The sequence below is a fragment of the Caloenas nicobarica genome, chromosome 20 (genome assembly GCF_036013445.1).
Source record: "Caloenas nicobarica isolate bCalNic1 chromosome 20, bCalNic1.hap1, whole genome shotgun sequence".
NCBI classification, from domain to species: domain Eukaryota; kingdom Metazoa; phylum Chordata; class Aves; order Columbiformes; family Columbidae; genus Caloenas; species Caloenas nicobarica.
In genome coordinates, this window is record NC_088264.1 from 3,635,922 (window position 1) to 3,659,760 (window position 23,839).

Genomic DNA, 23,839 nt, shown 5'->3' on the forward strand with positions numbered 1-23,839 from the left:
CTGGTCCTTGGGGGGGTTTGGACTCCCCCAGCCCATGATGGTGTTGTCATCACCGCGATGCGCAAACCAGCCGGGCAGAGAGGGACGTTTCTCAAGGTGGTTTCTGCCCTGCGATACATCCAGTGCATGAGTGCAGTCACACAAAGTATCGAACAAGGCATATGGAAAGGTTTAAATTGCTAATGTATAATTCAGAATATTTAAAGGCCAATGCAGTTTTCTGTGTTTCAGTCAGAAGATAGTTACTGGATTTTTAGTGCTGTGCTGCTTGTTGTAATGGACTTTAAATTGGGCCATTCGATAACTTCTGTCTTTAGTAAAATCAGAGATGTGCTATTTGCTTTTAACACTTCTTGGAGATCGTGAATAAATCTGTCCTGTGGTGTTTTTTCTTCCCCCCCCGCTTCCATACTTTGAATTAATCTTTTGCTTTTTATTAAATTTGAGACTGGAGCCTTATTCGTTCTTTTGGCTGGATTCAGCCTACAAAGGTTTTCTTTTAACACATAGTAGAAGTCAAATCAAACAAAATCTTGGGCATAAGCTGATATGCTGATGACTTGTATTTTCAAAGCTATTTAAGAGTAATTGGGACATCCGCACCGCTTTAGTATTCATGGAAGTTTGGCATCTAAATGCAGCAGACAGCTTTGAAAACCTGCCAAGTCTTTAACACTATATGTTCTGATATTTTCTCTTTGTTTTTGCAGAAGTGGGCAGGGACATTTAAAAGAAAAAAAAAAAAAATCTTGTTGGCATTTCGATGTGAAAAACACTGGATGGAAGTTCCTGGTGAGAGGAAGAGGAGCCCAACTCCTCCTGCTCTGGGTGTTGGGGTCCAGCGTGATGCCACCGCAGGGATCCTGTGATACCCCCAGTGTCACGGGGTCCACTCACGAGTGCGATGGGAGCCAAAGGTGCTCAGCTGTCCAGATGAGAGCAGAAGCAGGCCAAGGTTCCTCTCTTCCGTATTTTATTTTGTCACGGTAATCATGTTCCTTGTAACGATGCTTAAAAGCAGGGCCACACTGTGCTTGGCACAGTCGCATCTAAAGCAGCAACTGGTCCTTGTCTCAAGGAGTTTGCGGAGAAGGAAATCGATGCTGTTTGATGGGAGAGCCAGAGCTGGATAGTGACAGCAAGTAACAAGTTATTTTTGTGTTTTCAGTTTATTCCTTCTGCTCGAGGATGGCTCGATAGGGGGTAAATGGAGAGGAAAATGAAGGTAGGGGAAGTGGCATTGCAGGAATGGGTTCTTTGGTCGCAGAGCCATATGTTTTAGGACAGCATCTTTACGTGGCATTTTCTCACTGTTATTGCTGGAGCATCTCTTCTTGTCTCTGTTGTTTTCTGGTATAGCACGTGGTTTGTCCACTCGGTTAAAGAAGCGACTTCGTTTCCATGATTCTATGTGTGTATAATTCAAAACACCTTGTGATTCTTGCTGAGTATCTGTGCTTCCAAGTTGCTTGTTTTGATGCTTACAAGCCTTATTTAGGGCTATGTTTGGGGCTTGTGCAGAGAACCACCTTTCCCTATTATTTCCGAGTAATTCAAAGTGTATTTTCCTCCTTCTTCCTCCCTTCCCTTCTCAACAGAGATGCAGGAGTGCATTTTTCTCTGTTTTTCAGTATTTAAATATTCAGTACTACCCACTACGTTCTGGTCTCATTTGCTTAGTCAGTCCCTTTAAGTGGAGTCTCTAACTTTCCAAACGGCCAAGCAAGGCTGAAAAGTTCTGTGGGCTACAGGATCCCTTTGTTTCTCATGTCTCTTTTTGTATGCAAAGCGTTCATACAAGGCTGGGGAGTGAATGGCTCTTTGTCCAGGAGCTGGTGAGAACAGAGCCCTGGAAATCTGCAGAAATGCTGTTCTTTACATCAGATGTAGCATTAACTCCTCCTAACCCGTAGTTAATGACCTGTTGTTCATGCAGAGCTCTTGCGTTGGGAGACAGGCAGAGGTTGACATCTGGCAACATAATGAAGCGTTATATTTAATACTTCTCCAGTTTTGTACAGAAAATTCTCTGCTCTTTATTACTGTGTTATAGATTTATATTGTAAAAATCAGCACGTATCTCTCTAGTGGGATTTAAATGCAAATGCCTAATGTTATGCAAATACATATTTTATATTTCATATTTCATACCATACTAGGACAATGACAGTGAGTCATCTCAGTAAATTTTGCTCTAAGAATTAATGGCAAGTTTTGAAAAATGGATATAAAAACGTAATTGCTATTTAAAAAGCAAAGCTTTCTTTGCATATTTCTCCCAGCAGAGGGAAAATGTCTTTTGTCTGTAGGCTAAGATGCATTTTAGTCACCTTACCTAGTAGATGGCAGTGGAAAGTGAAATCCTCTCCCTTTAGCAACTGGGCAGGAGCAACTGTCACATGTGTTATGTACTTTATATCATATATATGTCTTGATTCTGTCCTGGGTGATCTCCACTGAGAAGGCGTTTGCATAGTTCTCTAAATATCCCCCTCAAGCTCTTTTTGTAGCTTCTTGGTAAGATGACGTGTTACCCAATGTTATAATATTTGGAAATGCAGGACAATCTACACGTCTGCAAGACCAAATATTGCAACCAATACAGTCAAATCTAATAAAAATAGGTTAAACTTTACACTTCAGCTTATCGAAGTGTTGGCAGTGTTGTTCTTAAGGCTCCTCTGGTGTATTCCATCCTTTCAGTAAAGCAGTGGAAGTTTCTCAATTAGTTAATTGCATCACTTGGAACTGCAAACATCGTAATGAGCATTCAGAGTATGACTGAGAGCTGGGAGAGGCCACGTAGGATTAAGTGGTGAGTTTGGGCATCGCTGAAAGTCAAAAAGAAGATATCTATTCAATTTTACAGCTTCAGTAGTGCTGATCCAAATAAAAGGAGCACAGGCGGGGTGTGAAATCGCTTGGGAGCCTCTAAGAGAAAGCACAGTGGCCACTGATGCACCAAAACCTGTCAGAACACGATCGAGACTCCTTCTGGTACCAAGTGATGGTTCCGCTGAGGCTGCTCCTGTTGGGGTTCCTTGGGAGCCCCAAGGGATCCAGGCGTTATTCAGTGTGTTGAGAAGGGGATTCTTACCCCACTGTCAGTTTAGCTAAGTGTATTTTTCTTTAGAAGTTTGGATTAGCTGTGTAAAATCACAACGGCAAAATGGGTTATCCTGTGTGTGCATCAGTCTCTAAGGACTCTTTCCATTTTAAGAAGCCTTTAAAACCTCCTCTCATACTTCTGCTGTCTTATAGGGCCAGCAGGATTGTTTCAGGATGACTGAGAAGAATTTGGGTCCTTTAAAACACAAGTTCGCAAGTTCTTATGCATATGTTACACTTTTTTTTTTTTTTTTTTTTTAACCTGAACAGATAAAATGCTGCGATTCCTGAAGCCTTCACCACTGATGTGGGAACTTAGAATGAGAGACTTAGAAAGCGTGAGAAGTTAGGATGACTGAGAGGCAGTGAATGGGTCAGACTGAGCTCCTGGGGTCAATGAGTCATGATTTTGTTCTCAGCCTGTAACAACAGGAGCAAATAATTTTTGTTATGTCTACCTGCGGTGTAGTCGGAGATGCAAGGTGTAGTTTGCAAGGAGCTGTTCCAGCTGATGCCAGGGCTCTCCCCGCAGGTCTCTCCAGGCTCAGTGTCCCCAGCTGAGCTCCCTGTGGCTGTGCTGCTCCTGTCAGAGGGACCGCGGGTTTGCCTGATTTAGTCTGGGTTTGCTTTGCAGTGCACGGGGATATGTGCAAACCCTTCATCTCTGCCTCAGCTTCCCCAGCCTCGGTGGAATTGTCCAACATGAAGCCCTTGTCATAAGATTGTTGGAACTTTAGTTCTTATTTTAAAGCCTTGGGCGGTGCTGAGGTTGTGAGCTGTGGCGGGGCAGAATATCAGTTTCAGGGCAGCGGATGGTGCTGCTAAAACCTGTTCTGGTGCTAAAACCTGTTCTGGTGCTAAAACCTGTTCTTTATAGTCCGGCAGATCTACCGCTGAGAGGGAGCTTGAATGCAGCGACAGTGGTTGACTTTCTGTACAGATCTGGGATTCTGACTTGTGAAGCCTTAGACTGATACTTTAGATGTGCATAAAACTCTTGCCTCTTCTTTTGATCCTTTGAAACGTTTTAGATGAATTTGTTAGTGGTTCTGATATGAACCTTCTGGACACAGACCAACAGCCCACTGGATTTGCTCTGTCTGATGCTACTGGGATGTTGTAGCACAAACACTGGAAGATGCACTTGTTCTCCTAATTCTTCAGATTAATTGCAGGTGCCTGACACAATTAGTTGAGCACAGAATGTGTAAACTCAGTTTACCTTATTCTGGACTGTGAGTCATTATCTGCCTTCATTGAAGCTGCCTGTAAGGACCCGTGAGATTCTTTCTGGAGCTGTAGATGTGAAACAACGGGCACTCCCATTGCCAGGGAAGCGCGGAATCCTGCCTGCAAGGCACAGGCCTTGCCTGGGTAGATAAGAGATTCTGCTTTGCTGTTGGAATTGAGCCCCTGGTTTCCTCTTTCCCGGTGGCGTTTTCACAGCCCCATGGCCATGCCCACTGGTGACAACTGTGCCAGTAGTTTCGGCACAAGTGGACACGTGCCACCTGGAAAACTTGGTGTGAAATCACCCTGGGAGTGGGAAGGAATGGCAAATACTGGAGAAACAGAAGCTGCGTTGGAGAAAGCGGTTGTGATCTAGCCTCCTTGTGTGCTGGAGGGAAAATGGGCAGAAAGGGTCTTGGAGCTGTGAGCAGAGAGACTGTTTTGGTTGATTCCTCCTCTGTGCAGGCAGCTTCCTAGGAATGAACAAACTAGGTTGGTAGATACTGGCTGTTTCTTTAGGGTTTTTTTCCACCTAAATGAAATAATCTTCAAACTCCTTAACTTTTCCCAACTGTTAGATTCTGTATTTGAAGTTTGAGCTAGAAACACTCTTTAATTGCTTATGCTAATTGTATATGTATTTCGCTATTTGGGATTTTGTTTTTATTCAGTAGAGTTTCCTCTAAACACCCTTCTCATTTCTCAGGTATGGAAACCTGGAGATCTCAAGCTGCGAAGAAGTTGGAAGCCAGAATTCCCCCGAATCCACCACAGCACTCAGGACGTAAGTTTGGTTTTGTGCCACCCAGCGAGCCCCAGGCAGGTTGGGTGTTGGAGGAGGACGTGGGCAGCAGAGCTGTTGTTTCCTTTGACAATTCACAGCCCTGTTTGCTTCACGGAGCTTGTGTAAAGGCTGAGTATCAACTGTCTCATAACACATCCAATAATATAACCCAGAGAGCTTTCCTTCAAGGAAATTGTCTCAGAATTAAACATGACATGAACACATTTTGGCCAATGTTTTGTTTATTAAGCCAAGAAGGAGTGTTTTTTTTTCCTCTGCCTTATCTATAGTAGTAAATGGTTATTGCTGATGACTGATTTTATTGTGCATTAGGACAGTGTCTGCAGACCAAAGCTGAGGTTGTTCCAGGCAACGTGTGTCTGCGTGTATCTTTTCCATTAGTGCCCCGATGATTTACAGTGCTGCTTTTACAGTGAAGTTTAGATTCTGAAGTCATCCTAATTTGCAAGAAAAATAGCAAAGTTGTTTTGAAATGCAGTTTAAATGGGATAAAAAATGGTTTGATTATCCTCCTAGCATCATATGGAACTGTGTTTTATCTTTAGACATTGGGTGTAAAATGTGCCTTAGGTCATCAGCATTTGTGCTTTGGCATCTGTATGATCTGTGGTTTGCACGCATCGTGGCAGTAAAAAGTAGCTGCTCGTTATATTTGATTAGGCTAGTGATGCTTGATTCTTTTCAGCATTACTGAAGACTGTTTTTGTATGAATTTATCTCAGCTTCTAGTGAAAAAAACCTTAAATTCTTTTTTGTCAGTGCACTGGTTTCTCAAGGTGTAATTGAAGAAGAAGCCTTTTCTTTTGAGATGGAAGAAAAATGTTGAATTTTTCTATCATGCAATACTTTCATTCCTGAGATTCAGGCAGGTTGTTGGTTGAAATCACACTCTATTCTGCAATATTGGGCCGGCCCTTCCCACCACTTACCTCTGTGCTTTCCCACTGGCCTGTGTGTTGGGATGGGGGGCTTTGAGTCTGGCTTAAAATGGTTCAAATATCTCCAGCCCTGAAATGCACCATTAACATACTGGACACCTTCCTCCTCTCCATTATCTGTCGGACAGTGGGGTTGCTTTGCCTTCTGTCGTCCGTGCGGAAACTGTTTTTTTTAACCCCCAGAGATAAATTGGTCAAAGCTCCTTGGCTGTGAGCGTTTCAATAGTTGTCTCTGAAAACACAATGAATTGCGCTTGCTTGACTGCAGAAGAAATGTAAAGCTTAATTAATGGCTGTAAATGATACAAGGTTCTTTAAGGCTTTAGTTAGAAACAAAATGTTGTCGCCTGTTCATTATTTTTTTTTTTTTTTAGCAGTTTGTAAGGACACCAAGGTACAAGCTCTGATTTGGACTGTCCCTCTCACCCCATGAGACTCGACATGGGAGCTCAATTCTCCTGTTCTTTCCTGGTTGGAAATATTTTCCTCCTCTTTTGCCATGAGAACTCACCAGAGAGCAGCTGGGAGTTAAAACCTGGTTCCAAGCACCCAGAAGGCAGCGTTAAGGATTTATGTTGGGGATGAGGAAGATAATTTCACCAGGATAAATCATGTTGGGATTAATCTCCCCAACTGCCCTTTCATGGACCCAAACGAGCTTGATTATGAGATGGAGAGAAAAGGAGTGAAAATAATCTTGATGTTAGTGTCTCTTTAGGCTTTGGGCAATATGCGTCAATTTTTTGTTATGCCTGGAGGTGAGAGTGCAAGTGAAATAGCATTTAGTAGGAGCATGTTTGGTTGGTTTATTTTTAATGGAGTTGTTTTCCTACTGACATACACATAGTTTATGATGCACCCCCTGCCCAGTTGCTTCCCGCAGCCAAGGGACTGACCAACGGATGGAGCCCGTGGTCCTGTTCCTGTGGCAGCACAACTTCTGATGAGTTTATCTGACACAATTTTCATTGATATAGTTGGCACAGCTGATTTTGTTCCTTTGGCCCTCGTAGGATACCTTTTTATATCTGAATTTGATACCTGTTACTCAACTGTATTTATTTATAGAAAGCTGAACGATGAAGTTGTCAACTAAGTGATTTGTCAGGTATACGTGTTTTAACAGCTCCTGGATAAATATGAATTCACTTTCCTGCCTTAAAAGCTTCCATTGCTCTCTGTTGCTCTGGCTACTTGTCTCTTAGATATGATTAATGGTATCTGAAAAAAAGAGGTTGCCTTTGTAGTCCTGTTGTGAAACACATTGTTCAGGTTTTCTCTCGTCTGGGATAATTCCAATAGAATTGCATTTGCCCTCTTTTCTCGTAGAACAGAAACATGATGCAGTTGTGCTCTCAGTTTTATATGGCTTGAAGAAATAAGAGGAAGAAGTAGTAGAGCCGTGTTGTTTCTTGCCATTACTCTGGATTTCTCAGAGGAAAAACATCTCGTGGGGAAGCCCGTGGTCTGTGGCCAGAGATCAGCTGCATCCGTCAGACTCCTGTTGTGACAGCTCAGATGCTTTAAAAATCCATTTGGGGCATTAGAAATGGGGATGCAATTAAAGCATTTCCACTGGTTTGAGACACAAAAAATTGCTACAGAAGTTAAAAACAACTGGAAGAGAAGAATTTAGGGCTCTTTGCATGTCTCATGGAGCTTTAAAGAAGAGAGGGTTTTTTTCAGAAACCTTAGGTACATGTGGGAGGAATATTAGGTTGTATGTTGTGTACTCTAAGCCGCCAGGTTACTAATTTCTATGTTGAAATTCTCTGTGCTTCTTGTAGGATAGAGTTGTGACATGATTTGAGGAGGAAAATGCCTGCCGTATGGACATTTTTTATTGTATTATTCTAGCATTCCATCCAGTGTTTGTATAGCTCATAACCCACTAGGGCTGAGCGCACTCGTGCACAGCCTTGTTTGAGAGACTTGCGGGAGCGATAAACCTGCCCTTGTGTTCCCAAATTCTGGGTCGGAGCCAGCAGTCACTTGTCACACTTGTTGCAGTGACATATAGTTGTTACCGGCCCAAGATCGCTTCAGCTATGTTCGGAAACATGCCTTCTAAGAATCCTTTCTACCAAGGGGATTTTCTTCTGGTCACTTAAGCGTCATTCCTGTCGTTTTTGGGCTGCTGGGGTGGTCAAAAAAATTATATTCTTCCATAGGGATCGGACTAAATCATGTCTAATACAAAATGTCTTTCAGGCTTTTTATTATTATTTCCCTTTTCTTTAAAACTGCACTTAAACAAAGGTACTGTAATTTTTTAACTTTAAAAATACACAGACAGTTTGGACCTTCGGGTTGTGAGTAAGCTCTGAAAGTTTTGTGAGCTTAAAAAACCCTGCCAGGCATGACTCCAAGCTTTTTAAAGTATCGTGGCCCATGGTAGCTTTTCATGTTCAGTAGCTTGCTTTCCACAGTTCTCCCTACTTTCAGTCAGTCACAAAGTCTGTGATCACAAGTAGGAGAAAAATAAAGTCCAGAGAAGGTTGGATATTCCAGTCAGATGCCTGAGTTAGACGGACTTCAGCCCGTGTTTCCAGAAACATGATGCCATGTTGCTCGTAATTGTCTGATAAGGGAGTTGTAAGGAGTAACTTACTTGAACCTTTTTCTATCTCCTCCTATAAGCGGTTATTTTCTTTACATCATATAAACAAGGTTTCCTGGTGCTGTGTCTCAGTTCTGCATGTGTTTGTGTTGAGCAGTGACAGTTGTCTCCTGATCTTAAGTTGTCATCTTCAGAGTTCTCTGTGTTCACTACATGTTTTTTAGCTCTTCCGTTGACTTTCAAGAAGAAAACAGTAGATACAACACACCAACATATGTGACAATTCAGAATAAAACCATATGTGCATTAAACACAAAAATTATCAGCATGATGAGTGGCAATAAGAATTAAAGAGAGGTCTGTATGAAAGTACTGCAGCGGTTGTATTGCCTACGAGGTAGCTAGAAACAAAGCTTTTGGTGACACGACCTGATGGCCGTGATCTCTATTCGGAGCAGGAGTGCTCCTCGGTGAACTTGTAACTTGCTGTTAAAAGGTGGAGTTTCCTACATGGAGTTGGACCAGCTGAACAAGAAGCAGAAACAGTTTACCTGGTACAGAAAGTAAGAGAGCTTTAAGCCCTGAAACTCTCCTCTTTTGCAGTCACAAGCACCGCGGTGGCTGAGTCCTGGGGCTTTTAAATCCTAAATGAGCTTGAGAAACTGTAAAAGTCCTTTCAAGCCTCCTCTTTAGAGTATATTGTGGTTTCCTTCTGCTACTGGCTTCGGTTTGCTGGTTTGCAATAGATTGGTGGTGCTCTCCCTCAGATGAATGACAGAAATGAATGAAAATACTTGGGGCTTTTTTTGTTGTCGAGAATGTCAGCTCCTAGTTGCTTTATTATCAAAATGTGGAATTTATTTGTGAATGTGGCACGATTGAAAATCGCAGGCAAAGCAGCTTGAAGCTGAACTGAAACCTCCTTGTTTCGTTCCACAGCAGTTGGGTAAAACAGTTCAAATAGAGAAGATTAAGGAACACACATGGCAACATTACAACATGGCATGTCTTGCGTATTTACCTCTCCTCTTCTGCATTGAAACAGCAAATACTAAAACTGCAGCATTTAGAGTTTCTCGTAGTGATAAACTAACATTGTCCCGTGGTTGCTTGTGCATTTAGACCTTCCCGACAGAAAACTTGACTTTTGTTTCCCACTGAAGTTAATGGTCCTGCTGGAAAACAATGTGTGCAGTTCCAGTACTGCAGAAATAAAACTGGTCCTAAAACCTTGTACTCCAGGAGAGCAGACACCAAAGGAATGTGAGACAAATGGAAGAAAATTGGCTGGAAGCTTCTGGTGCCTGGGAAAGCCATGGTGGGGAGCAGTTAAGGTGCATTTGGGAGAGCAACAATCAGCATTCATTCCAGTAAAGCCAATTAAGCTAAAACAACAGCAGAAACCAATGTGGTTATGTGAGAAGCCGAGTCAAACACAGGGCAGTGTAAGCAGTGAAAGAGTGGGAGAGTTATGAAAACAGCCAGAACCAAGCAAAAAAGAATAATTAGAGGAGCAAAGAAAAATAATGATTGGCATCTCAGTTAAAACAAAGAACAACTAGCAGAGCTATTCCCTTAGTGACTTTTTGTGTGTCCCAGCAAAAGCCCTCCATATGCTATTTAACCAGTTCTTACCCAAATCAAACGAAGAGCAGATCATGTGCTGGACATCATCAGCACATTATTTGTAAATGGACTGGGTATGAGAAGCTACCCTTACATCAAGCTTTGCTTGCAGTTTACCTACATTTTACCCCTGATTCAAAGCTGAGATTTGACTGCCCATGTTGTTGTTTAACAAGCAAAACCGAGAAAATACAGCTGGCTTCATTTAGTCTGTGTGAGCAGTGGACAGTGGAGGAGAGGAAATAGCTTTCTATAAAGATTATTCCACTGATGGTCTTAAGTACGCGTTTGGCAAATTACAGATAGTTTTGTGCATGTTTGTGTCTAGTTTCATAATCTCTTTCTGCAACTGAGGTTCTCCCTATTCTCCTTAATTGTTGAGATTCCCTTCTACTCATTCTTTAGAAATAATTGTGGTGGGAAAGAAAACACCACTTTTCCTTTTTGGCCAGAAATGATGTCTTTAATTCCTATGCAGACTTCTTTATGACCAGTGTTATAGCTGTCGTCCCAGTAGAGAAAAGACTACGCAGAATTCCGTGTATCCTATCGAATCGCTTGTGGTTATGTGAAATGAAAGCCCCATTTTCCACCTCCTCTGTGCCTTAACAGAGATATTAGACTTGGAGCTCCCGCGGTCTCATCACATTTTGTGGGAGCTTGTGAGCAAATGGGACTGGATGGGTGGTTCTGTGTTGGCAGTTTGTAAATGACAGGATTGGATACGCTTCTTCCACCTAACGGTAGGTAGATTTTGGAGACCGAAACCTTCAGAAATGGGCTTCAAGCTGGTATGGAAATGAGACGACTTTGTGGCAGGTGTGAAACTTGAAAGCATCGCTGACCGAAGCCCAGAGTCTGCAGTTGGCAGGATAGGAGTTAAACATTATTTTTTTTTTTCTCATAGGCAGGAAAAGAAAAATTTATAGCTCATAATCAACTGATGAAAAATGTGGTCTGTGATGTTTCTTTCCTGTCTGAGATCTTGGACGGCTCCCGTTCCTATCTGTCTCTGGGTCTCTCAAGTACGGGGAGTTTCTTCTCAAGGGCAGCAAATGTAAAGCTACTGCAAGATACGGGCAATTCTCCAGCCGGCTTTCAGAGCTCTCCCCTCCCTGACACGCTAATGAAACAGTCAGGCGATAGGAGGTCAGTAGGGCACAGTGTACCTTTTTTCTCTTTCCTATTTTCCTTCTTGACTGAAATGATTTTGCTGGCAAAAATCAGTGTCTGTAACAGCCGTGAACTCTTCACCCTGCTCTGGGAGACTGGGTCTGTCTTAAACTCTGTTTATTCTTCGGCTTATGGAAGTGGCCATCAACCAAGCCTCTGGAAACTGAGCTTAGCAGGACTGTGTGAACAATATTAGGCCGAGGACTTATCCTGTGGAAAGGCTCCTTCTTCCAAATCATTGCTGAGCTGGCAAATGCTCACGGGAAAAGAATACCCAGCTTTGGTTTTGGTAGTGGGACAAGTAGGGATGATGGTGAGTTTGTGGCGCAGCATTCTGGGTACGTGCGGATGATTAAAAATGTGAGGAGAGGAATCCAGAACATGTTTGCGTGTTAATTTTTGGTTTTTGTAGCCCTGAAATAGTAATGCTGGAGTTTCTCCTGTCAGCCAGCCTAACCAAACAGTATTACCGACAGATTTCCAAATGCTCTCGCTAATTAGAAGTTTGAAGTTGCCACAATATCAGAGAAGGAAACAACAGACTAAAGCAGATAGGACTTGTAAAATGGCATCTATGTGGGCTTAAAGTGAATTTTGAGGAAAACCCAATACAGTTAAGAGAGACAAGGAGAGCGGGAGAAGCAATCTTTGCCCTTTCTTAACTACTAGTTTATTTTGAGTGCCACTGAGCAGCCGCGTTAACCAGTTATTGCTGTGCAGAACAAACGTGCCTGTATTTGTCCCTGGCTCCAACGTGAGAGCCTTCTGGGCTGGCTTTTGGGTTCCTCACTGTCTACGTGTGAAATCTGTGTTTGTATTTGCGCTCTTCTCATGATCTCACACGTTGAGGAGAGAGAGTTCCTCCTGGCGTGCTTGTCCCTTTCCATTTTGCAGCTATTAATGCAACAGACCTGCAGCCGCATCCGTGAATTTGAGGATTTGAACTTTAAAAGCCAAGTACCTGATTGTCACGAGCACAGATGCTCTTTGAACAGGAACATCGATGTCTTTAACTGGATCCTCATGGCTAGAGGTTTTTACTGAAAGCATGGCCCTTCTCTTCATGGAATATCGTTGGGAGCATGGGATACTATTATTGCACGAGAGTCTTCTGAAATTACATTATTGGAATAGGTATCACTTGATAGAAAGGTTTCTGTGGCTGTAAAAAACATTTTCATTGAAGGGCTAAGCTCCCACAACGAACTACGCAGCACAGCCCTAAGCATTTTCAGAACCCAACAGGACCTGCTGCAAACAAAATTCTCTTTAAAAAGTGTTTGGATATGCTGTCTGTGTCTTCCCAGCTGTAATATGTGCTGTGGCCGGTGCTGTTAGTGCACTGAATTGTACATGCTGATTTACCAGCACATTGCTATGAAGAGCCAAAGATCTCACAGCCTTTCCTGCAGCAGAAAAAATAAGTTGATCGTTATTCTTTGTTCAGGCTTGAATTCTCTTAAAACCTGAAGAAATTTGGTTATTTTTCCAGACTTCTTCCAGTTTTTCCACACTTAGTTGAAATTTGTCAACAACATTGTGAGTTACTTCTGAAAAACGATAGCGTAAATTCTAAGCCTTATTTTCTTACAAAATCGGGTTGAAAAATCCTTGCAAAGACAGGAATTAAAGAAATTCCTATAAACATACATTTGTACGGTATCTAAGTACCAGCCTAATAGATGGGTGTGAGTTAATACCGATGTAGACCCGGAAAAGTGTAGCTAAACAGATCACTTCCCTCCGCTTCAGGCAGGATGGAAACCGTGGTGATTCACCAGCTCTGGTTTCCTCTCATCCCCCTCAGTCTGCAGAAGGATTGTCCACGGCCAGTTCTCTGCAATGGGTGTTTTTTTTAAGATGTGCGTGTCTAAGAAAGTCCTGGATAACTTTCCTGATGGAGATCCAATGCTCCCGTAACTCCTTAAGCATCCTTTTCCTGCACTGAGATACCTTCTTGCGTGGTATAATTTGTCAGCCCCTCCTTATCTTTGGGCTAAGGGTAAAGCCCAGATTCCGGTGATATCTTTTTGTTACGCGTTTCATCCTCGGATTAGCAAGGCCAATCTTCCTTATGGCTCCAGCTGTCCTGGCGCTCCCAGCCTGATCCTGGGCGCTGGCAGCACAGCACTGCCCGAGCTGCACGTGTCACCGGGAGGGTTTTGTCTGTGCAGATGAACCCATCTCGCTGGCCGCGTGTGCTCCTGGCGTGAGGTTCAGGCTTAGACTGCTTTGTTTGCAGAGCTCAAGGTTTCATGCACCACGTCTTCTCCTAAGCAGAGAATGAGTCATGCTTTGTGGAGGAATCAGCAGCTTCGGTTTGGTCCCTGGACACGGCAGCAGCGATTGATGAGAGGAAGGGCACCGAGGGAAGTGTTTGATTTAGGACTTCCACGGGGAAGCCACAAATACCTTGTTTCCTCCCTGCTATTTTCCCCCAACATCCCAAGGAGCAGTGATGGAGCAAACATTGCAGCCTCGCCAGGCCACAGCTTTTCCCACTGGCACAAGAGGGAATTAAGAATTGATGTTCTGCTTTTGATTGTGTGCATAATGTTTGGTAGTTATTCAAACGTGGTCAGGGTACAGCTAAGCCAAGATACTTCAAGTGATTAAGCAAAGCGTATCTCCAAGGTAATTTGCACGTCTTGCTTTGCTTGCTTGGCAAACGGTGCAGTACAGGGAAGCGGGATCATAAGCTCTGCAGCTCCCTGAGGAGGGACGTGGACAGGGAGGCGCTGAGCTCTTCTCCCTGGGACCCAGGGACAGGACGTGTGGGAACGGTTCAAACTGCACCAGGGCAGGTTCAGACTGGACATTATGAAACATTTCTTTACCGAGAGAGGGGCCAAACACTGGAACAGGCTTCCTGGAGAGGCGGTCGACATCCCAAGCCTGTCTGTGTTTTAGAGGCATCTGGACAAGGCCCTTAAAAACACGCTTGTACTTGTGGTCAGCCTGGAAGAGGTCGGGCAGGTGGACGAGATGGTCATTGTAGGTCCCTTCCAACCGATTTGATTCTGTATTAGTTTGCATTTTGGGGCTATAGTTGTACTCCACTTGTATGAGTGCAAGTCAGGAGCAACTTCACTGAAGTCCCTGGCAAAATCTGAGTGGTATCTTAATAAGACTCCATGCATAAAAAGAACAACTTATATTCCTTGCTCAAAAAAGTATTCCTACTGCTTTCACGGGGGGATGAATGTCTCAGTGTTTCTGTTGTTCTATTAGACACAGATCCATGCGATTGCATCAATACCTGCTGTATACAACCCGTGTGTTCTCTCTGGATTTGCTCGCAGTGCGATCGCATCAATCTTACGAGCCTGGCTCGATCAGTGCGCCGAGGATTTCCGAGAACCGCCCGACTACCTCTGTCTGCTGAAGGTGCTGGATTATCTGAAGAGGAACATACCCGGCTCTGACCCGGAGAGGAGGGCGCAGAACCTCTTGGAGCAGTTCCAGAACCAAGAAGTGGAAAATGACGGTAAATTCGCCTCTCTCTGCTGTCTTTCTGTTCCCCCAGACTGTATGGTACCACAGGGATTTATGTGCAGTACACTTAATTAACTCCTATGCTAAATGACAATATTGTGAGGCTCACTGGTGACTTTTTCCTTGTTTCGTTTCTTTTTTTTTTTTTTTTTTTTGGTAAATCTCTGTATGAGGCTGCATGTTCCATGAGGGATGAAATAGTTGTACAGTGCAGGTGCCTATGCCTGTTGATCCTGGGGTGGATTGAGAAATTCAGCCCTTCTCTAGTATTTAGCTAAAGCTTTGAGATTGCTGCAGCAACTAAGGGGTTAATTGTCAGCACACTTCCCATGTCGTTGAATTAAAACACACAGCTGCTCTTTAGCTGGTCTTCTCATTTCAACCCTTCCCCCCACCACCAAGAAAAGCCCAAACCACCAAAAAGGAAAATACAGAGCTGCGACAAAATACAGCTTAAGTCACAAGCCTCGTTGTCATGAAGCTTTTCTTCCTAGTTACCATCGTGTCAAAGGAAGTGTCTGTAGCTGTTTTTTCCTATTTGAGTGGCCGGCTTGCTGGTATCCAAGGCCAGAGGAAAAACTTACGTTATTGGGGGTCACAATCTACTGAAACAATGGTGAACTGTAGTAACACAAATATGCTGTGTGCAGCGTCAAGCCTGACACATCCCCTTATCCTGGGCAGAAAGCTTCCTGTGCTGTGAGCCGAAAAGTTGTAGGAGCTCACGTAGTATGTGAACGAGAACTAGAATCAACTTCCAGCTTTAGTAGAGGGGTGAGAGGGAATAATTTGTGTAATAAAGGATAAAGGAAATGACAGGAAAAAAAAAAATTCATCCCATAAAATCACGTCTGCCGGATGTTCCAGAATTACCATGTGAATGCATGATACTGTGAGATGCCAGATTAACTTGGTCGTTAACACATACATAAAAAGGAGTAGCACAATGCCCAGGCGGTTCCCTTGTTGCACACAGGTAAGTGGACAGGGTTACTAACACGTGCCTGGCACTGTCCTTTCCTGGGTTTGGTTCCCACCGGCCACACCGGGCGAGTTCACAAGAGCTCTGTTTAGATGCCTCTGGTGTTCAAAGTGAGCAAGAGTTCCCAGCAGCCCTGCCTCTGCGTTTGTTTCCTCAAGTAACAGTTGAAAAGGTTATTTTCTCAGTTAAAGATGGGTCGATTGGAATGGCGACATTTTCCAGATTGTGGCAGAATAGAGGCGGTTAATTAGAATAAAGTAAGAGAAGAACACAAGTGACCTGTGAGATCTGCAGAGAAGAGTTTTAGAGTTCTCATTTATTTTACCAGAGCTCCATCATTGTTCTGTTTCTGAGATTTTTAATGTGTTCTCTGCAATCAAGACTTGCTGATAATTGTTGTTCTGAAGCATTCATACTGTGCTGTGAACTTACAAATGTTGGCCCTAATCGTACAGTTTGATTTGTGTAATCAGACCTCCACGAAGTGCTGCTATCAGCCATGCCTGTAGATTAGATTGCAGGACCAGGTACATGGATAAAATCTGCTCCCCAGCCTCAGCGCTTGCGGCTTGAGCAATACCAAGCAAGGTGAGTCAGAAACTGCAAATTCAGAAGGGGCTGTGGTTGCTCTTGCTCGAGTCAAGAGGGCAGCTGGGCTTTGAGGGGGCTAAATGGATCAGAGCAATTGGAAGATGACAAGATGCTGAAGTACAAGAGGATTCCAGCTTCTTGGGCAGTAGGGAGGAGACTCATCACACATTTATAAAGGTGAGAAAGGAGAAAAAGAAGCATGAAAAAAGTAAAGGGGAATGTTGAGTTGCACTCCAGGACCTGATTTTAAGGGCACTGTGAGGTTTAGAGCAGGGTTGCAACTCGGTGATGAGGATTTTTAGTTGAATTTCAAGAACTGAAAGGAAAGTGAGGAGTTACGTAGCCAAAAAGAGAGAGAAAAAAGCGTGACTTTCATAATAGTTCAATAGAAGTCCATTCAGTTATGCATATTGTTGCAAAACAGCCACAGAAATATAACACTGGAATAGAGGTCTCCATTTATCACATTTAACTCTGTCGAGCAGTTGTGCAATTGAAATGTACAGATGGAAATCTGGATACAGCCTGTAGTTATAATTTGTCGCATCAAAACCGTAGCAGTTTACATTGGTGATTAGGTTTTGCTAATTAATGAAGAAAGGAGAAATGAAGTATCTTGAAAAAAGCAATGATGAAGTAGCACTTTATCTGCGTTTGTTGCTTTAATGCCTGTTCTGCTTTAATTGGATATGAAGCATTGCATAACATTGTTTTTGTTAATGAAATCTCGCTAATAGTAAACTCAGTACTTTGGTCATTAGTCTTCAACAAGTCCATTTTTTTTTTCTCCTTTCTTTTGGAGTTACTGTCGCCTTACCGTAAAAGGGATTAGGGAGAGGATTTATTTTCAGGGATTTTCTATTTGTCCTCCTCCTCTACTATGGGAAACAAGGGCATATTTCTTGGTGTTTTAATGTGGATTTGTTCCCAAACTGAGGGGGCCAAAAGGTGACATGGGAACATCTGTGAAATCCCTTCCCTTCTGCGCTGGATCGGGTGCCTCGATGAGAACAGCTCTTCTCTCGCACCACTTCACTGCTGCCCAGTGCAAATTTTAGAAGCTGCATTTATAGCCGAGTGTTGTAGTTCCCTTTTCTGGGAAAAACTCCCAGAGAGGGGAAGGCGAGGGGTGCTGGAAGAAACTCTCTTCAATATAGTCCATGTAGCCCTGTGAAGGCACAAAGGGTGCCAAGAAAACCTGATATTACCTTCTGTTTCCACACATGGGAGATGAAATCTGAATATAGGAACATTCCTAATGCAGTGTTTTGGGGACATAATTGCAGTCTCGTCCCTTTGCAGTTTGATTTTTCTTCAGATTACAAAATTCATAAATACTGAAAAGTAGATTAACAAAATTCTGCGATGTTAGTAAGGAATTGGTGATGGTGAGGTGGTGGTGCTTTTTCTTTCCAAACAATGGTTAGTGAATGGGTTAAGCCACTTCTCAGCTAAGAGACCCTGAACAGCTCAGTTCTCTCTAACTCTATTTCTTTTTCTTCCACCTTTTCTTTGCCAATTTAATCTTCTTGTTATGATCTTTCTCTCTAAAATATGTAGCACAGTGAGGCCGTTACATCAGGCAAGACCTTTTGGGTGTTCCGCTGTAATATATATAGTGATTTAAAAAAAAAAAAATCTGCTTCGATTAATTGTTTTCTGTATAGATTTACTAACTCATGTTTTCCACACTGGACAGACGGGTTCCACAGCCTTTCTCCCTGTAACCTGGACGATGAAGAGGAACTGGAGATCTGCAGTCCAGAAGAATTCTCTTTCTTCCAAGAAGACCTTGTGGCAGAACAACTGACATACATGGACGCGGTATGTAGATCATACCTATTACTTGAAATGCTTGGGGAAATAGTACTGGGCTTCTAAATTTTTTTTTAAGTTATGTCAGTGTAAGTCTAGTGTTCCAGAACAGATCTGTTGCTGGGACACAGAGCACAGCTCTGCTTGGTTCTCCAAACTGGCTTCGTTCATTGGGCTTTTCCTTCAGTTATTCTGAAGGTGTCGTTTGTCTTTTTTTTTTTGAAGTGTGAATGTAGACTGTGTAGCCTTTTTGGCAAAGTTTAATATTTGACATCTGAGAAATAGTGTATTTTGACTATATTTTAGGCTACCTCGCCTAAAGATGTAGAAGTACTCTTAACTGTAGTGCTCCGATTTGGTTTGTTTGTATCAATCTCCTTCAAAAATATCATATAACATTTTCCCCCTTGGTTATGCAAGAGATATAAAGGTGTCTCTTATTTTGCCAGGACTGTTTAGCTGACAGTTCTTTTAGGGCATCAAGCCTAAAGAGTTGTGCCAAAGTGTATATTTTAAACTAAAAGAAAACAAATATCTCTCTTTTAATACCATATTAGATTTCGATCCAGTTTGTACTGTAAACATGCATTTCTTCCTGTGGGCAATAGCGATCCAGGCTGACTTGGACACCTCTGTTTCCTCTAGACACTCTTCAAGAAAGTTGTGCCCCACCACTGTCTGGGCTGCATCTGGTCCCGAAGGGATAAAAAGGAAAACAAACACCTGGCACCGACCATCAGAGCCACCATCTCGCAGTTCAACGCCGTCACCAACTGCGTGGTCAGCACCATCCTGGAGAGCAAAGAGCTCAAAACGCACCAAAGAGCCAAGATCTTGGAGAAGTGGATTCATATTGCACATGTAAAGCGTTTATTGGCAACTGTTTAACGTTCCTTGTGCGGGTGCCGTGGGGCTGGGAGGGGAGAGGGGGGTTGTAGGCATTGGGCCCAGGCCAGGGAGCAGCTGAGCTCTCGTTCTTTCTGGTTTTGACCGACTGTCCCTGTCACAGCACATGCAGTGTTGCTCTTCCTCTCTTTATTCCTTCCCCACCATGGAAATGGGGTTGACGCTTCTCTCTCCACAGGGCTGCGAGCGTGAATTAGTGGTGAGGCTGATAACTGTGTCTTGCAGATGGGGAGTTCAATATACTTACTAACATTTCATTTCTGGTAAGATAGGTATAAATTCAACCAGTTCACTTCGCAAGGAAGAAACTACTGCTCATATCAGTGAAAGAAGTGATGTTTGATAGCATCCAAAGGCTAGATTTGGTTTTGGCATTACAGTTTAATCAAAGCAGAGCAGGACTGCAGTGGTGCAGGCAGCGGGGGCCGTCAGAAGCAGCTTTGCGCTTACCTGCCCTTGACCGTTCATGTTCACTTACTGAGCATCGTGGCCCCTCTCCTGTGTCTTTGAACACCCTGAGAGTTGAGATCAGATGTGGTGGAAGACAGTACAACTGTTTGTGTTTTCATACATTTATATGAATGTGTATATATATATGTAAGTAAAATGAATACAAAGTTTTAAGTAAGTGCAGGCAAAGCTAGCTTACTTCTAGGAAGTAGCCTCTTTAACATGGAAAAAATGAAATTATTGTTTGTACTCTTTGTTTTCAAAAATTCTTGAGGTTGAAAGGCCATTTGCCTACTGAGTTATTCGCAGTTTACATCAGGTATACAAACCAGCTGGGTTTGGAGGGAGTGCGAAGTGCAAGTGGGGACCAGGAAAAATAAGTAGAGTTACAATATTATACCAGTCTCCTCATCTTACCTTTCTGCTTTATCATTTTTCCTCTTTGCTTCCATTCCTTTATCTTGTAACAGATTATGTGTTCCTTAATCTTTGCATGAAAGGGTTTCACATGCCTTCTTACGGAACTATACATAGTGTTTCAAAAAGATGGACCCAATTTCAAAGCACTAGTGATTTCAATTTGGGTCCATCTCTTTGAAACACCCTGTAGTTTGCTAATTGCTTATATTTTATCTTTAACAATTTACTGTAACCTTTTAAACTCCCCTCAGAGCAGAGGGCAGCTGGCACTAAACTAGATCTCTCTTTCAAAGAGAACGTTTAAAGCACTTTCATATGGATGTGGCTTGCCTTTTATTTTAAGAACCACACGATTCTTTCCGAGCTATACAAAATAAGCCGTCAGAAAAAGCTGCAGCTAAACAGAGGCTTTCCGGCCTTGGCAATGCACTTTGGTGCTTCCAGAGGAGGATTGTTAGTCCTTGCACCTGAGCTGCAGCAACCACACGGTTCAGGAAACTGGTGCGGGGAAGTCGACTCGTTTTTCATCTGATGGCTGCTTTATAGCCCGTGTGAATGGATTAGGAAGTTGGATTCCTATTTTCTGTGCACAGATCTCTAGGTTGCAGAAGGCACCAGCTCTGTGGGGCGGACTGGGCTGCAGCCTGGGCGAGCAAGTGGGAAGCAGATGCGTGCTCATCGCGGGGCAGCAGGAGAGCTTTGTTCTCCACCTCCGTTGATTCAGTGCTTCTCCCTTTACTTAATTCATACACGTAATTAAATAGTCTAGTCTTAGCTAAGCACATGAAAAATGCACGTGCACGCTCTACAAAATAATGGCCTGTGTGGAACAGCTCCTTGCATTTATACTCAGCTGCCCACTTCTGAAGAAAGGTGCTTGCTTTGTGCATGCAAACGAGCATTTTGAATAGCTAGATGCCTGAATTAGAAAATAATCCACTCAATAAAGCACAGTTATTCACCGACAACTAACTCTGTAACTTAGCAGCGTGGAGTTCCACGTTTGTTATCTGTTCATGACTTTTTGATCCAGTTTCTTGGTTTACAAGATAAACTGAATACTTTCTCTAACTGCCAGCCCTCTCTGCTCCACCTAGATCTAAGGTTCCTGAGCAGGAGCAGCCAATTTCACTCGCATAATATTTTCTTTAAAAATAGAAAATAAAAATGAAATCATTAATATCCTGTTATGCTTAATTTTTTTAAATAAAAGTTGCTTCTGCACAGGATTCTTTCTGGTTTTCCCCTTGTGAAGGACACAGTGTGAAACAAAGTTATTCAAAGCAGTCTTAAAAAGTCATCTTATAAACAAATTGAAAGCTTGCTAAAGTGTAGCCTGCAGTTAGCTAAATCATTGGGAACACAAAATCCAACACCGAATTCCTAATGTGCTTTGAATTACGCAACATGCAATTAAGTCAAGATGATTCCAAATGGGGTCTACCGATCAAACTCCTGTGTATTTGAAAAAAAAGAAATGCTGAGACTTTGCGCCTCTAAATCCATGTTCTCCTCAGCCTGAATTTCAAGTTGAAAATACAGACAGAAGGGTCTGGTTCTGAAATGTGTCACTCTCTGAAGAAGAGCCGTTACGTGGTTTCTTTGCCCCAAGCCGTGCAGGAATAGCTTCGGGTCTGGCATGTCCTACCACACGATCTTGAACTTGGTCTTTATCTGGCCTGACTGCCAACCCGCTTCAAGCGCTGTCTGCCCAGCCAGTCTTCTAGGCCACACTTCGTTAAATGCCTCTTAAGTTGCATGAAGATATTCTCTTTTTCAAATGGGAATAAATATACTTCCCTTAGTTGTTCAGTCGATTTTAATGCAACTCAGGAGCAGAGGTGCTGATATATTAAGGTCTGACTTTTGTTTATGCTAAGGTTGCTTTACATTTGTTCGGTCTTACAAAGGAAATAAATGATGTCTATTTTCACTGTAAGGATTCTTTACATAACCAGCGTTATTAGTGTAATAATAATCTCTGTAAAAATCTGCAGAATTGGAGCTGTAGTTTGAATACGTTCTCATCTACATGCAACAATCAAATTGGCAAGTGTTTTGTCCGCTTAAATTTGCCTGTACAGACCCCCGTTTGTGAGAGTTTGTCTTTGCAGGAATTTCCTGTGTCTGTGGTGCCCGTGCTCTGGTTCACGAGCCACCAACAGATGTACAGGAGCTCCTTGAAGAGCCACAGGTCAGGCTTCCCCCCAACTCCCCTTGCTCCCATCTGCTTTATCAGCAGTCTGTGCAATTTTTTTAAGAATTAAGTGTTTCAGTGTCCTTTTCCATCAAAACTTTTGCCACAGAGAAGCTGCACAAGAAATGTCTGTGATCCTAACTCTGGAGAAGCTGGGAAGGATTTTTCTCTTTAATGCTGTGCACATAGTTGAATAACAGGTTATTCCTTTCTTTTTAATTGACACTTATATGGCTGAGGGTTTACATTTTAAATCCTGCAGAGAAAGAGGCAAAGCCTGTTTTTTCCCCGGAAGGGTAAAAGGGATTGGTAACTCTGAAGAGCTTTTTAAGAAGTGTAACTTTTGTGGTTTTTAACCTGGCTTCATGGCCTCAGTTCCACTGTTATTTTTCCTAGAACTGGAAGCTGTAACACTGCAGCATCACCACAAATAGATGAAAGTGAGGAAGGCAAGGTGTAAATGCCAAAGCCCATCAAGTGTTTGGTGGCTGGAGGGGGCAGTGATATTTTTGATGCTCAATATTTGTAGAGCTGCCCGCTTAGCAGGGAGAATGTGCAGCAAGCAGGACACGGGGCAGACAGAAGAGCACTGACCTGTTGGTGATGCTGACGTTTAATGCTCCTGTGTTTCTAACCGCTCCTTTCACAGGAATGCAGGATCCTGAAGAACTTTTCCTCCTTGAGGGCCATCATTTCAGCACTGCAGTCCAACTCCATCTATCGCCTGAAGAAGACCTGGGCCTGCGTTCCAAAGTAAGGCTGCCCCAGACAAAGGCAAAAAGCTCCGTGCTCTTTCTTTTCATCTTGTTCTCAGTCTCCCTGTTCTGCTCCTTCTGTTCTCTTAGAAGGCCTCTCGTTCCTGTGAGGCTCAGACCCCTTTTTTTGGGTCTGACTGCTGTGAGGTCCCCTTTGATACTGAGGGGACAGCCTGCCCTTAGGCACACTGGGTCTTCCCCAACCTATTTTGCAAAGCTCTGGTTCTGGCTACTCACTCAGCTGAAGGGCACCGTGATCCCTGCCTCTTGTCCTCTCTCCTGTGAAGCTGCAGGAGGTCCAGGTTGCTACAAACCCTCAGTAATCCTCTCCTGGTCCTGACATTGCCTTAAAATACATCCCCAAACTACAACATCCAAATCTGTATTGAAGACAGTACTTCTGACAGGGGAAAACCTTTTTGTGCAGCTGGCATAATTACTGCCTGCCAAACAGACACCAGAAATCTCTTGCAGGAAAGATGCTGTTCTGCATGGTCAGCTTGGGAAGAACAGATTTCTTTCCTTTGCCTCTGATAAATCAAAATGTGACTCTGCCAGGCAGTCTATTATACTTCTGCATTTCCCCTAGAGAGGGGGGTCTTTCCTTCCACTGCTCCATGTTCCTGCTCAAAATATTGCATCTTGTGTGTATCGTGTTGGGGTAACAGAAAGGGACTCGTATGCTTAAATTCAAAGTGCATGGAACAGGGGGAAAATGAAGTACTTGGGATACCTCTCACAGCTCTTGTTCTGTTCCTTGGTACCCATTTATCCACCGTCTTACAAGG

At 43.1% G+C, this 23,839-nt stretch overlaps 1 protein-coding gene across 1 annotated transcript in view; it reads left to right on the forward strand.

Annotated features, from left to right (window-relative positions):
• Window positions 1-23,839, forward strand: part of LOC135996890 (ral guanine nucleotide dissociation stimulator-like 1) — a 72,614-nt gene that overhangs the window by 31,734 nt on the left and 17,041 nt on the right. Inside the window, exons 4-8 of the mRNA XM_065649185.1 lie at window positions 5,045-5,122; window positions 14,743-14,927; window positions 18,208-18,332; window positions 18,969-19,184; window positions 22,946-23,049. Coding sequence (XP_065505257.1) covers window positions 5,045-5,122; window positions 14,743-14,927; window positions 18,208-18,332; window positions 18,969-19,184; window positions 22,946-23,049 — 708 coding nt within the window. The remainder of the gene's footprint in view (window positions 1-5,044; window positions 5,123-14,742; window positions 14,928-18,207; window positions 18,333-18,968; window positions 19,185-22,945; window positions 23,050-23,839) is intronic.